The sequence below is a fragment of the Selaginella moellendorffii genome, unplaced genomic scaffold (genome assembly GCF_000143415.4).
Source record: "Selaginella moellendorffii unplaced genomic scaffold, v1.0 SELMOscaffold_56, whole genome shotgun sequence".
In the NCBI taxonomy this organism is placed as follows: Eukaryota; Viridiplantae; Streptophyta; class Lycopodiopsida; order Selaginellales; family Selaginellaceae; genus Selaginella; species Selaginella moellendorffii.
The window spans coordinates 1070205-1083977 of NW_003314317.1; the positions used below are offsets into that span (position 1 = coordinate 1070205).

Consider the following 13773-nt stretch of genomic DNA (forward strand, 5'->3'; position numbering starts at 1 on the left):
TAAATCATTTTGGCTCAAAGTTGGATCACTACTGAGATTTTAAAAAGAGAATTAATCATACATAGATATGATAGCTGTTTCAAATGGTAATTCTACTTCAACTGCTTTGTTAGCCATAATAAACATTCTAGAAAGCTATAGTATTATTAGGCTAGGGATTTATAGAGTCAATTCCCTCAAAGTTCACAACCTCTTTTTGATCTATGACTACTAAAAAACTAACACATAATTTATTAAGTTTACATGGTATAGAGCACTTAAAAAGAGTAAATCACATATGTGGCATGCCCCACACATGTGCCATTTCTATTTAAATATTATAATGCACATAATCATATTTTGATTGGTCAAATGCACACATATTGTAATATGCATTTAACATATCTGTATTATAATATTGTGTGAAATTGAAAATAAGAAAAATATATCTGCACAGATGTAAATAAATATAAACCCATGTGCAATCATATATTCATTTCTATAGAGGGAAATATAAAATTTTAAAGGAATTATAATAAATAAATAGATAAATAAATAAATAATCTTATAATGTTTAGAAAATAATTTTTTATTAAAAATTTCCAAATAAGTAGCAAGATAAAATATAATAGAAGTTCAAATTAAATCTAAATATAGTGATCTAAAATTAAACATGATGACAATAAATATAAAATATAATCCACTATAAAAAAAAGTCATGTATGCATATAGCACAAGCTATGCCATTTTAAATATTTTGAGAAAAACTACTACAGATAATTATTATTTAAATGATAATAGTTATTGTTATCCAAAATGCATATGTGATTCTAAAAGCATCATTATTCTATAAAAGTCAAATGGTGAATTTAAGTGATTTATAATTTGTAATATTGTATATACTTAGAATATATTTAGATATTTTGGGAGATTCTACCATCTAATCTTGTATTTATAACTTATAAACTTCTAGTATATTCTAGTTTATTCTAAAAAAAAACAATTGTGTTTATATTATAATTATTTTTCGGGCTTAAAATTAATTCTATAAGTGATGCTCCAACACCTTAAAATATTAAAAAGTAAGAGTTGAACTATAGACACTCACAATATTGTTATTATAAAGTTCTTTAGTTATTATAAGTCCAACTACATGGTTATTTAGAGTTTATTGTGCAATATAATAAGAAGTTTTAATTGAATTACCCAGACTAATAAATAACACTAAAAGAAAGAATTTAAGTTATTTAGATTATATCTCATTTATTCTACAGTAATAAATATTCTTACCAAACAAAAAAAAGTGCTCTGGTCAGAGCTTTAGAGGCTTTGGGACAGGCGCACCTCTTGGGGCAGCAGCCTGTAGTCGATCTCCAGCTCCTGGAACGAATCCTTGAGATGGATGAGGAGATCCGAGCGGCGGATCCACTTCTCGCCCGCGTTCTGGTGATTCATCGTGTGCTGGAGCCACAGGGACATCCGGACCCTGTTCATGTCCTCGATCTCGCGCATCACCACGTCGTGCTTGGGATGCCAGTGGTGGAGGTGGCTGTCGATGTACCGCTTGATCCTCACCTTGAGCGCGTCGATCTTCTCGGCAGGGGTGGAGATGTGGAGGCTGAAATCGATGGCGTCGCCCATGTCGGGGCTGCGGTAGAAGTTGCTGATCGGTTTGGTCGCCAGCACGGAATTCGGGTAGTAGATCTTCTCGTTGTCGTAGCGGAGGAAGACGGTGGTCAGGATGTTCATCTCTTCCACCACCATCTGCATTCGCATTTGCGAAGATCATGAGATCCAGTCAAGGCAAAAACAAGGAATTCATTCCAGACCTGAACTCCATCGACCACGCAACGATCGCCCACGTCGAAGGGATGCATCGCAAACAAGAAGATGATGGCCTCGAACACCGTCTTGCATGTGTTGCCAAAGACGAACACCGCTAGAACCAGCTGGGACGAGAGCGCTACGAGCAAGTGCGTCGTCGCGATTCCCAGAATGAGCAGCCAGATCACGAGGATTATGATCCCCATGATCACGTCCGTGATCCGGTGGAGCTTTTTTACCGCCGTCTTGGTGTCATTGAGCGAGAAGGAGAGCGCCCGCTTCTCCCGGTATACATTCACCTAAAGAAGAGAGAGATTAAGAACCCTAAAATATAACAGAGGACTTTGAACTCACCACAAAGTTGACGAGCGCTTGCTTACTGATCTTGCCAGTCTCCATGGCGCCATCGAAGAGCGCGAACGCCTTGATCGCGCACTCCTCGTCGCCCAGGAACCTCATGAGATCGACGAGGGAGAGGCAGCGGCATCCCGGGCGAGCGGCATTGTTGAAGATGTGCTTGGCCGCCGCCTTGGCCTGCCAGTCGCCCTCCAATCCGCCGCTACCGCCCCCGCAGGAATCCTCGTCGGAGTCGATGGCGTGCGCCAGCGTCGTGATCCGCGGCGATTTGGCGAGCCGGATGAGCCTCTTCATGTTCCAGGCCGAGACGTTCTTCTGGTTCATGCGCTGGAGGTGCTCGATGCTAATGGGGCCGCCGCTCTTGTGATCGCCACCGCCACCACCGCCAATGTTCCCGGATTTCTTGAGCAATCGCGGGTCAGCCTCGCTAGATCTCTTGCCAGCCTCGCCGGATCTCTTGAGCACCTGGCTCGGATTGCCCTGGCTCTCCAGCAGCGGCGGCCCCGAGAGAGACTCGAGGATGTACTCATTGAAAAGAGACTCCTGGATGCGATCGAAAAAGGTGTTGACGTGAAAGCTGAGCGCGAGCACCTTGACGAGGAGGATCTTGACGAGCCAGAGCGAGGCGGCGACGAGCAGGCAGATGAGGATCCTGGTGACGATCTCGAGGGCCTTGCGCTCGCGCCGGATGGGCAGCGGGAGGTTTGGATCGAAGAGGAGGCGCCAGGCCAGGAGGATGATCCCAAACCACAGGCAGTTTTGGACGCCCTTGTGGAGGCCATAGACGAAGTAGACGAGGCGCTTGCGCAGGATGAAGTTCCGCTCGATGAAGAAGACGAGGAAGCGGATGATCCAGCCCGAGAGGAGGCGGCCGCTGAGGATGACGAGCGCGAGCACCGCCCAGCGCCAGAGATGGAGGCCCAGGAGCTTGCGGCGCTCGAGCACCGGGATGTTGGTGGTACACACTAGGGCCCCAATGCTGAGCGCCAGAAACCCCCATTCCAAGAACACCCACAGATTCCAGGGCTTGTGGATGAGATCGTCGGGCACGTCCAGTGGATCGTCCTCCGCCGCCCCGGTCGCCGATCCTGCCGCTTGAGCGTCCGGGGATTTGTTGAGAACTCCCGAGGATTTGAGCAGCCCTGACCGGAGAGGTGGCGGCGGTGGATCCCCGAGTCTGGATTTGCAGCGACCGTAGGATGGAATCCTGGAGGCTGCCTTGGCGGAGGATGGATCGAGCGCTCCAGCTTCGGCGGCGTCAGGGTATCGATCGGACGTGGAGCTGGAGCGGCGCCGCAACGAGGCCTTAGTACTGGGTGATTCCCAGAATGTGAGCTCGCCGTCCACGCCCACGCCCGGATCGAGCTGGAAATCCCCGGATTCCTTCTGGTGCCTCAGGAATTCGCCGATGAGCTTGGTGGGAGGATCGATCGACTGCGCAGCCGAGAGAGTGGCGGGATCGTCTTGGAAGAAATAGCTGTTGCTCCGTTCCAGGGATCCCTCTTTCCGCTCGTCCTCGGCAATGTGGGTGGAATTTCTCGCGAGGCTTGGCTGCCCGGTCGGGGATGGAGCGTCCTCGTCGATCCGGAGAATGACCCTGTCCAGCTTACTCCCAGCATTGGCCTCGCCATTCATCATCATCTCCTTGGCCACAGCACCCATGGATGGATTCCAATCAATCTTTTCCTTGTGAATCCGCGATCGAGTATCTCCTCTCTCGCGCTCCTTTCGATTGAATCGATCGATAGCGCCGAAATTCCAAGACAGGAGTCCCGAAATCTAGCTCGAGCTCCTGTTCTCCGCGACAAGGAAATAAATGCGAGGAGGGAGGGAGGGGAGAAGATTATTCTATTGCGTGGAAAACACCTACGCGGACAAGAGAGATCGATCGAATTCTCGTCCCATTCCACGCAACGCCAAGGAGAAAGCGATCGATTTGGACGGATTATAATGAAGAACACATGAGAGCGCGAGTGCGCGAGTGCGCCTGCTTGGTTCCCAGGCGAGGTGTCAACGAAACGCAGATTTTGCGGTCAATCTTTCTCTCTCGGCAATTGGGTAGATAGATACATTCGCCGCCCCGCACGAAAAACAACTACGTACGTGGCGCCACGCCACCCCTCCACGTGTCGTTATAGAAAGCCACTTTTTCCGATCAGGAGAATATGCCGCACGATGGTTGCCGAAATCCAAAGAAAGTTCCTGGATTAAAGTTCTCTAGGTGGAGCCTAAGAATTTGGGTGATTTCCAGAGAGAAAGTTAAAAAGAAGATACGATGAATATGGAGGGGTCAGATCCTGGTTAACGTGGATGGCAGTGTGAAAAATATGAAACGTCCAACCCTTTGGAAACACATAGCTCCAGGGACAAAAAGGATTAAATTCAATAGCAAAGTTACTTCTTACACCATTGTATTCTATTTCATTTCTCTGACTGGAATTGCATTGTCTCGTCAACAAGACGAGTTGTCACTTGTATCATCCCATGTCAAAGAGACTTTCTCGAAGAATTCTTTGGCCTTCTCCCTGCTGCGCGACCGAGATTGATGTGACAAGAAGACAAAGCGTTGGTTTGTTGCCAGATGTTGTCACGAAGTCAGCAAATCCAAGCCCTACGAATGGCTTTGGCATGAGGATCCAAAAGGGCAAAGGGGAGTAGTGTGCTGCCCAAAGAATGCTGGTTTGTCAAGAGAGGTCGTCATGTGTGATCTTGCAAATAACAGCTTCAGATTGACAAATTCCACAATCTCAGACACGAACACTTTCAACAGGCGATCCAACCCTTGGACGGGGTAGCCGAATTTAAAAGAGGTAAAAAAGACCTCTTGCAACGTAGTGTCTCCACCTTTTCGAAGACATGAAGATCAATGGAAGAATCACAAGCGGCTCCACAAGAGCGCCATATCCTTTTTCACTCCACGAGGAACTTCCTCTTGTTTTTATCAAGAATATGCGACAAAGCTTTTCTCAGTCATGGCGATCTCTCTAGGTAGGCTAGCAGCACAAGTCATTTGCGGTTGATTTCCACAACGTATCCGTCTTCTGGGATTCGCAGTGGCCAGTTTCTTATTGCCCCGTTTGGAGCTTTCGGCTTCCAGCTGCGAGAAGGAATTGTTTTTTCTTTTGAAGAACTTTAGGAAACTTAAGTACCTGTACTGTGTTACTAGCCTGTGAAAGAAAACGAGGATTTCCAGTTTAGCAAGCTCGGCACCAGGACAAGTTCGCAAACCGCATCCAAATCCAATGAGAGTTCCCGGTTTTTGTGGAACCTGCGAAGTATGGTAAGGGTTTTCTTCGTAGCAAATCGAAAGAAAGTTTTAATACGAGGAATCTGGAGGGGTCAAATTTATAAGGATCAGCGAAATAATCTTCGTTCAGGTGGATGGCAGTGTGGAAAATGTGAAGCGTCCATCCCTTTGGAAACACATAGCCTGGAATCCATTGAAAACAGGAGGAGCAAATTTTATAGCAAAACCACTTAGAGCTGTTTACCATTGTACTCGACAGTGTGTTTCATCTCTCTGACCAGCATTCCTCCAGTTGCAGATCTTAGAGTCTCCTGAAGAACACGCATAGTCACTGGCATTCTTCTTGTATCCTCCCATGTCAAGTGAGGTTGCTCTCTTTCTCGAAGAATTTTCTGGTGTTCTTCCTGCAAGCGCGAACAATTAATATAGAAGAAGAACTGTCTTTTGTAGGATTTACCACAAGTTCCTTCAAGATTTCGGGATTTTCTTGCAAGCGTTTCATCATCCACACGAGCGTGAGAGGAGTAGTGTGCTGCCCTGCAAAGAGCAAACCAACAATATTGTCCTCAATCTGCTGGTTTGTTGAGTTGAGGTCCTCGTCATTCATGAGCTTATGCAAGAGGTCGTCATGCGTGATCTTGGAAATCCTCCTCTCGTTTATCAATCGATCAAGGTGATAGTGAAGACGTTTCCGAGCCTGGATATGGTTTCAAATCAGTTCGCAAAGAATTTCTCCAAGACTTACCTGAAGCGCTCGATGGTAATCAGTGAACGGGAGATTTATGGGAAGCTTAAACAAGCCTCTAGAAGCCACGGTTACATCGTGCATGAAATCTCCCGTTTTGGTTTGAAAAATACGCGGGTCATCACAAATAAACGCGGTGACAACGTCGAAAGTTAACTGCAAGAACAGAACAAGAGCTTAGAACTGGCAAAGCTCACAAATCACAGATACCTGTAGTGTTTCTTCCAAAACGGTAACACATCCCTTCCGTTGCCAAGAAGTCAATAAGTCCATAGCAATCTTGTCAAACCTTTGGACATGATTCTTGAGAGCATCACCACTCATGGAGCTCAGTATTGCTCGGTGATATCTTGCATGTGTTGCTCCTTCCACATATCCCACACTTTCTTTTCCGACAATCAAGAAGCCCGAGTTTGAAGGGGAGCAACAATTCCTTGCTCCAGGATTTGTGAGGAAAAACTTTACAGCTTCGGGAGTACTGATAACAATACTTTGACGTCCGAACAAGTGAGCCGAAAAAATGTCCCCAAATCTGTTGGGAATGGAAAACGAGAACAGAAAAAGCTTGAAAGATGAAAAAGAAAAGAGAAAAATTACCTCTTGCGACGCTGGAAAACGAAATCCTCAGCTGTGCCTCGCAGAAGTTGTATTGTCTCGCCAAGAATGGGCAAGCCTCGATTGCCTGGTGGTGTTTGCATGGAGCCACTCTTTCTTTTTGACGATATAAGGAATGCAGCCACTGCAGGGATCACAAGCAGCAAGTAGAGACTCCACAGCGCCATAACTTTCCTCCTTACAACCTGATAACTTCGTCTTAGTTTTATCGTTTCCAAGCGTGCACTCGCAATGTTTCGGACAGAACGAGGACTTCATAACTTTTTGCGTTTTGGCGATTTCTCGAGGTAGCAAATGCCGACAATATTCATTTGTCATTTACTAATCCAATGGGAATCTGGATGAACTTCTATCACCTGTCTCGAGCAAGCTATTTAACTTCATTTTCCAGCTATTGACATGTCTGTAAACCCACCAAATTATATGATGGATCGATCATAAAACAGCTTAGCTTCAAAGCAAGTGTTTTCGGAACCAAGCTATAAAGTCTTTGTGAGCCTCCTCCGCATTCTTCACTGTGGTTTTGTTCTTCACATCAGAGTCAATTTGGACAATTCGGAGTCAAATGCGAGTTGAGTGGGACTCAATGAAGTGGATTTAGAATGACATGGTGTGCACAATTCAAAACTGCAAAACACTGCATGACATGTCATTGGCATGTTTGTCATATCATCACTGCCACAGGGCGAGATTAAGATATGGAAGTGTACTTCATAAGAAAGAAGCAAGAAAAGTATTACAGACTTAAAAATCATATGCAATCAACTTACTCAATGTCCTCAAGTGCAATGGCCTGTAGAGAAGCTAGAGGCATGACCATGAGCTGTGCCTTAATTGGCAAAACCACAATTACTTGCAGTACATCCTGTGGAAGCTGGTTCATTCTGGAATGATTAGACCATCATCGAGTTTGGCTCTTGGGTGGGTGTATAGTACAATCATGTAAAGGTTGTGATCATAGCAATAGAATGACCATACATCACAACTGACAAAGTCCTTCTGGTTTACCCATCACAACCTAAGTCTCTCTTCTACAAAAGAATGCAATGAGACACAAATGAAGAGAACAAAACTAACAAAATTCTTACATATTGTCACTATTTGTAACTTTGATAAGTCTTGCAATATATATTATGACATTAAGCATTATAAATCATGAATTAAAAAACAATATCTTTTTTATATAATTTTTAATATATTATGATATTGTGAATGCTAGGGATATAGGAATAGGTATATTGATTTAAACCTCTGCTTATATACAAGAATGGATGGATTAGATTTAGTTTCAAATAGAGAGTCTATATGTTATAGTACTATAATTAATGTATTAGACAGGGTAATACATGTATATACATATAAATGTTACACCATCTTAAAGATGAAAAAGTGATAATAATAAGTCAGATGGAATATTTTGAGCTTTTGTAGGGTGAATATAAACTACTACAAAGAGGTCTTTAAACAAATATTTAGATATACTGACAATTGTGATGATACCTTTTAACAATTGCATTGTCTTTGTCAAAGGTTATCTATGCAATTTGGCATTCGTTTTTTAAGCCTTTTGCTTTGTGCAGAGCCAAATATGTTGGAGTGGATTAAGCTAAGAATGTTGTGGCCAGTACTTCGTCAAGATTTTGTCGAACTTGTGTATGCATTTACTCTAGCCACCCTTGATAATGTTTTTCGTTTAGCACAATGTTATGAGACATCACTTTTTCCACTTCTTGTTGCACGTCTTTCAGCTCCACTTTTTGTGGGTGATGGTCCTATTCTAATGGAGGTTGATGCTGTTGCTGCTTAAGTTCAAGGACAAGGGCGAGAATGCAGTCATGGCCGTGATGTTCGCTGCTAAGCGTGTGATGAAGTTGGTCATACTTTTCGGCATTGTCGGCGTTTTCCAGATTTGAGGCCTCTATTTTTTGGTGGAGACCTTGGCATCAACAACGTTCTATTAGTGTTGCTGTAGTGGAAGGTTTGGATACCGAGATGCATCCGGGAAACAAGGAGTTGCATAAGTAACAGAGGGACCTTGCGCGAATAAGTAAATGACTCCTTCATCTTTTTTTCGGGAGTATCATCAAGGGTTCATTTGGCACTAGTTTAGCTCACTTTCCAAGCTCATTTTTATAACAAAAGGTTTTTTATTGTTCTCTTTGTATTAGTTGATATAGGTCCAAATTTATCTTCTATTGCTCAATTTGTTACCACACATTGCCGTTTACACTTGTGTCATGCGGTGGACTTAGTTTTCATTCTTTATGGCAACGGTCGTGCACATGCATGTGCACGGGATGAGGTGGATTTAGTTGTGCGTGTGAGCAATCTTAAGGTTGGGTTCTAATCATTTGGGGGTGGTGTCGAGTCAAGTTTTTTACCTCATCCTTGGTATGGATTGGTTGCAATGCAATCATGCTAAATGTGACTTTAAGGTTTCTTCCCTTTGTTTTATACTTTTTTATATTTCATCCATTCCTCTCAATTCTGTACCTCTTTGTCCCTTTGCTTCTACTTCTGCTTCCATTACTTTTATCCCCCCACTACTTCCTTCTATGTTTCCGTTTTGTTCTGCTCTTCCCTTTTCCAATCCCTCAGATAGTCTTTGTGTTGCAGTGGTTGACCGGCTCATAAATGAGTATGGCAATCTCTTTGAATTTGACTTATCATCTAGGGCTAAGATTGCCACACGTCATCCAATTCCAATTGAGGATGCTCGTCCAATCAAAGATCCTATTCATTGTTGGTCATCCAAAGAGATTAAGATTTTATGTGCAAACGTTAAAGAGATATTGAAAAAAAGTATTATTCGAAAGTTGCAGAGTTGTTAGGTATATGAACCTCATTTTGTGACGAAGCCTAATGGGAGTATTAAATAAAGTGATGATTTTGGATGTGTACCCTCTTCCTCACCCTGTTGATCTCTTGGATCGTTCGGGGAGAAGTTGTTAATTCACCAAGCTAAATTTTATTTTTGGGTATTAGCAAATATCGATGGCCGAAGAAGATATTTTTAAGATTGTTTTTCGTACATGTTTGGTTTGTACAAATTTTTGGTGATGTTGTTTAGTTTGAACAATGCTCCAACAACTTTTTAACGGATAATGGATAAAGTTCTTTATGATATGCCAAAGGTGATTGGTGACTTCATTGATGATATCTTGATTCACTCAAAAGGGATATGGGAGGAGCATGTCTATGATGTTTGTAAAGTGTTGGATTGGCTATGTGACATTAGTTTAAAACTAAAGTAGTTGAAGTGTGTGTTTAGGTCCAAGGACATGACTTATTTTGGGTACCATATTTCTCGTGAGGGTTTGCAAATTGATCATGACAAACTTATGGTTGTTCTAAAGTTCCCTACTCTGAAGTGTATGAATGATGTGTAGCACTTCTTGGGAAGGTGTAGTAAATTTTCATTTTGCATATTGATGCTTCTGATATTGGTCTTGGAGGTGTATTGATGCAAAAAAACCCGAGTCTGCCTGGTCAGTGCCATCATATTGCATATATAAGCCGTACATTACAACCAATGGAAGTGAACTACTCCACAATAGAGGAGTGTTTAGCAGCAGTCTAGGATTTAAGAAACTTCATGCATATCTATGTGAAGAAGGAAGAGGAGTTCAAGAAAGGGCATCAACATCAGCCATAGAACTCTCTAAGCAATGAACAATATCAAAATCATATATCTGAAGCTTCAAAGCCCATTGAGCAATACGACCAATTAGGTTATTCTGTTTCAATAATAAAGTAATAGTAGCATGATCACCTTCTAATAACGTCCAAAAACCATCATATTTTTAACAAGCCTATTATTCCAACATTTGTGGATTTTCTAGACGAGGATTTTGGACTATTGGTTATTCCTGTACTTGACGTTTAGTGTCCACAAGGTGCAACACAAAATCTACCTTTTTTTGATAAGGTTTGCAAGGCTCAAAAGATTGATCTATGGATTCGAAGGTTTCTAGATGGGTTTGAGAATCCTGCATTACTTGTTGATGACTTACTATTCCGGCATTTACATTCTCAATATTGCCTTGAAGACAACCTTCTTTATTTTGTGGGGACAGATTCTGATAATCATTTACGGCTGGTGGTGCCTTCTGTATTTATTCCATAATTTCTCCATGCCTACCATGATTCGTTTATTCTATGTGGGCATATGGGACATCATCGTATAATCAAGAAGCTGCACAGGCTTTTTTATTGGCCGGAGATGCAACGTGATGTTATCTGGTATATGCGTAGTTGCATTTGGTGCCAAGCTCATAATACTCCCTCTCGTGCTGCGAAAGGATGATTGGAGTCAATTGTAATTTCCTGTCCATTTGAGTTGGTGGTATTTGATCTTATGGGATCTTTTCCGTGATCGATTACTAGCAATGAATATGTTATTATTTTTTTTAACTATTTGACTCATTGGGTGGAAGTTAGTGCTCTTGCTAGCGCCTCTGCAACTACTGTTGGATAATTCCTCCTTAATCGAGTGGTATTTTAGCATTTTTGTTCAAAGTGAATTCTTTCGGATAATGGTCCCGCATTTGATTGGGGATATGTCACACTTTCACGAGTGCTTATCATCTATAGTCAGATGGTTTGGTGGAATGACTCATTCAAACATTCAAAGGAATGATTGCAAAGTACATGAGCTTTCAATATTTGGATTGAGATGGTTATTTACCATTTATTTGGTATGCATATATTATAAGACTGTAGAGTTCTGTTAATGCTTCACCATATAAACTCCTATATGGTCATGATCCAATATTACCAATGGAGTTAGGTTTACCTTCGCAGTTGCTACAAGCTGCCGATGCTAGGTTGTGGGATCAATATTTGACGAGCATTCTTCTACTTGTTTAAGTAAAATCTACTGAACACTTAGGCTGCATATTAATGGGACAACAACGATGCTACAATTCCCATTATTGTCCACTTACAAAGTACAAAGTGGATAACTTGGTGTTAATCCGTTTTCCCCATTTTACGGTATGTGGTTTATCTAAGGGGCTTTTTGCTCAGTGGAAAGGACCGTATCAAGTGTTGTAGCAATTTGGACCACAAGTTTATGAGGTTTGGCATGACATCCAGCAGGCCAATCCTCTAGAAATTGTGCATGTGTAACGGTTAAAACGCTTCGTACAAAGGGATTAAAAACAATTGATACCACCTACAGATCTACCGATACCTCCTCTTGACATTCATTCAGATCCTAGCCCATCTATAAAAGAACTCTGATGGTCTTTCATTATTCTGAGAGGAGGGGATGATGTGAGGTCCAAATGTATAGTTATGATACCATATATTAATATTAGCATAGTGGGATTTTGATAACCATCAAATTGGTTTCAATCTGGACCACTCCGCTTTGTATATAAGTTAGAGTCTTTGGGCTAATTAATATGCACATTTTTTGTATTCCCTTTCCATATTCCATACACTCACAAATGTTACACTATATAATCTAGAAACACAAAAATGATCTCCAAAGCACTACCACTCATGACTACTAACATCCCACTATTCATAAATAAATAAGAAATAATAATTGTATCATAACTTAGTTGTCCTACTTTCTAATATAACCTAAAGGCAAATATGAGCATAAATATTGCTAGTAAAGTTATAATAAAATTTAGTATTAATTTATGAAAGAGATTTATAAGTTAAATTTTATTGCTTTAGGACCTATTAAACTAGTTTTCATATGAATGTTTTGACATGATTTTATCAAAGCATAGTTATAAAACTAGAAATGAATCTAGTTATCAAAAGCATGTTATATATCTAATAATTTGCTGTGTGTTGCATGTGTAATACAGAAAGAAAAGCGGAGTAAGAACAACAGATTTCACTTCGACACACCCATTGATTCATATATGGCTGTATATATATACAACTTCAACCAAATCAGAAATCACCAAAGATCTGATCACGATTCAGACTGTTTGTCGTGTTCATCATTATTCCTACACTCCCCCTTCAAGCTGAGGGTGCTTGACACTCCAAGTTGATTCCTCAGCTTGGTGAATGTGAGCTCCGAAAGTGGCTTGGTTAGAAGGTCTGCCAACTGATACTGTGAAGGAACGTATTCCAGGTGAAGATCTCCGGCTGCTACATGTTCACAAATGAAGTGATGCTGCATGTCTATATGTTTCGTACGAGCATGAAACACAAGATTCTTTGACATGGCAATTGCACTTCTGCTGTCGCAATGCAGAATGGTCGCATCTGATTGCTGTTGATTGAGTTCTCCAAGTAATCGACGAAGCCAGATGATCTCCCTTGCTGCTGTACTGGCAGCTACGTACTCTGCTTCTGCACTGGAAAGAGCAACCGTCGTTTGCTTCTTGCTTCCCCATGAAACCGGAGCACCAGCAATTATGAAGCAAATTCTAGAGGTTGAATGTTGTGTATCCAAGTTGCCAGCCCAATCTGCATCGCAGTAAGCTTGAAGAACAAGTTTGGACTGACCTGAGCATTTGTAAACTAGTCCATGAGCAGCCGTTCCTTTCAAATACCTCAAAACTCTCTTCGCCATCTGCCAATGATAACAACTCGGAGACTGCATGTATTGGCTGAGGAGACCAACGGCAAAGGAGATGTCGGGGTGAGTCATGTTGGCGAGGTAGAGTAGTCCTCCAACAAGCGATCGGTAGACCGAGGGCTGATCAAATAAATCATCCATCTTGCTTGTGAACTTGATGCCAGTGACGACTGGTGTAGCCACGGAATTGCAACTTGTCATGTTGAACTGGTTGAGAAGCTTCTTCACATATTGGTGCTGTATGAGGGTGATTGTCCTGTCTGCTTCATCCATGTCTGCTTCATCCCTGTCAACTTCCATCCCTAACAGCTGCCGCACAGCTCCTAAGTCCTTCATCACAAACCTGACCATAAGCTTGATCTTCACATCCTTCAAAACAGTGTCATTGTTGCTGACAATCAAATAGTTGTCCACATAAACTGCTATCACAACAAAGTGATCACCCTACTGAAG

The 13773-nt window shown here is 42.2% G+C and overlaps 2 protein-coding genes across 2 annotated transcripts; both read right to left on the reverse strand.

Annotated features, from left to right (window-relative positions):
* Positions 1-1208: 1208 nt before the first annotated feature.
* On the reverse strand, positions 1209-4100 carry LOC9654338 (mechanosensitive ion channel protein 6). Its single transcript, XM_002983106.2, has 3 exons — positions 2158-4100; positions 1809-2102; positions 1209-1743 (listed from the first exon to the last, which is right to left on the reverse strand). Exons 1-3 carry the CDS (start codon positions 3820-3822, stop codon positions 1300-1302), a joined length of 2403 nt encoding a protein of 800 aa, XP_002983152.2. The 5' UTR covers positions 3823-4100; the 3' UTR covers positions 1209-1299.
* Positions 4101-5166: 1066 nt separating this feature from the next.
* LOC112350974 (abscisic acid 8'-hydroxylase 3-like) lies at positions 5167-6934 on the reverse strand. Its single transcript, XM_024688047.1, has 8 exons — positions 6750-6934; positions 6363-6684; positions 6153-6308; positions 5919-6104; positions 5652-5811; positions 5484-5590; positions 5310-5428; positions 5167-5257 (listed from the first exon to the last, which is right to left on the reverse strand). Exons 1-8 carry the CDS (start codon positions 6932-6934, stop codon positions 5167-5169), a joined length of 1326 nt encoding a protein of 441 aa, XP_024543815.1.
* Between the last annotated feature and the right edge of the window lie 6839 nt (positions 6935-13773).

What these genes read in the sequence shown, in the direction of transcription:
- LOC112350974 (XM_024688047.1), bottom strand. Translation starts at nt 6,934, where the DNA reads ATGGCGCTGTGGAGTCTCTACTTGCTGCTTGTGATCCCTGCAGTGGCT. An exon ending in ATTACCATCGAGCGCTTCAG is followed by an intron (nt 6,105 to 6,152) that starts GTAAGTCTTGGA and finishes AACCATATCCAG; the next exon opens with GCTCGGAAACGTCTTCACTA. An exon ending in TTGACCCCTCCAGATTCCTC is followed by an intron (nt 5,429 to 5,483) that starts GTATTAAAACTT and finishes CATACTTCGCAG; the next exon opens with GTTCCACAAAAACCGGGAAC.
- LOC9654338 (XM_002983106.2), bottom strand. Translation starts at nt 3,822, where the DNA reads ATGGGTGCTGTGGCCAAGGAGATGATGATGAATGGCGAGGCCAATGCT. An exon ending in AAGCGCTCGTCAACTTTGTG is followed by an intron (nt 2,103 to 2,157) that starts GTGAGTTCAAAG and finishes TCTCTTCTTTAG; the next exon opens with GTGAATGTATACCGGGAGAA. An exon ending in GCGTGGTCGATGGAGTTCAG is followed by an intron (nt 1,744 to 1,808) that starts GTCTGGAATGAA and finishes ATGCGAATGCAG; the next exon opens with ATGGTGGTGGAAGAGATGAA.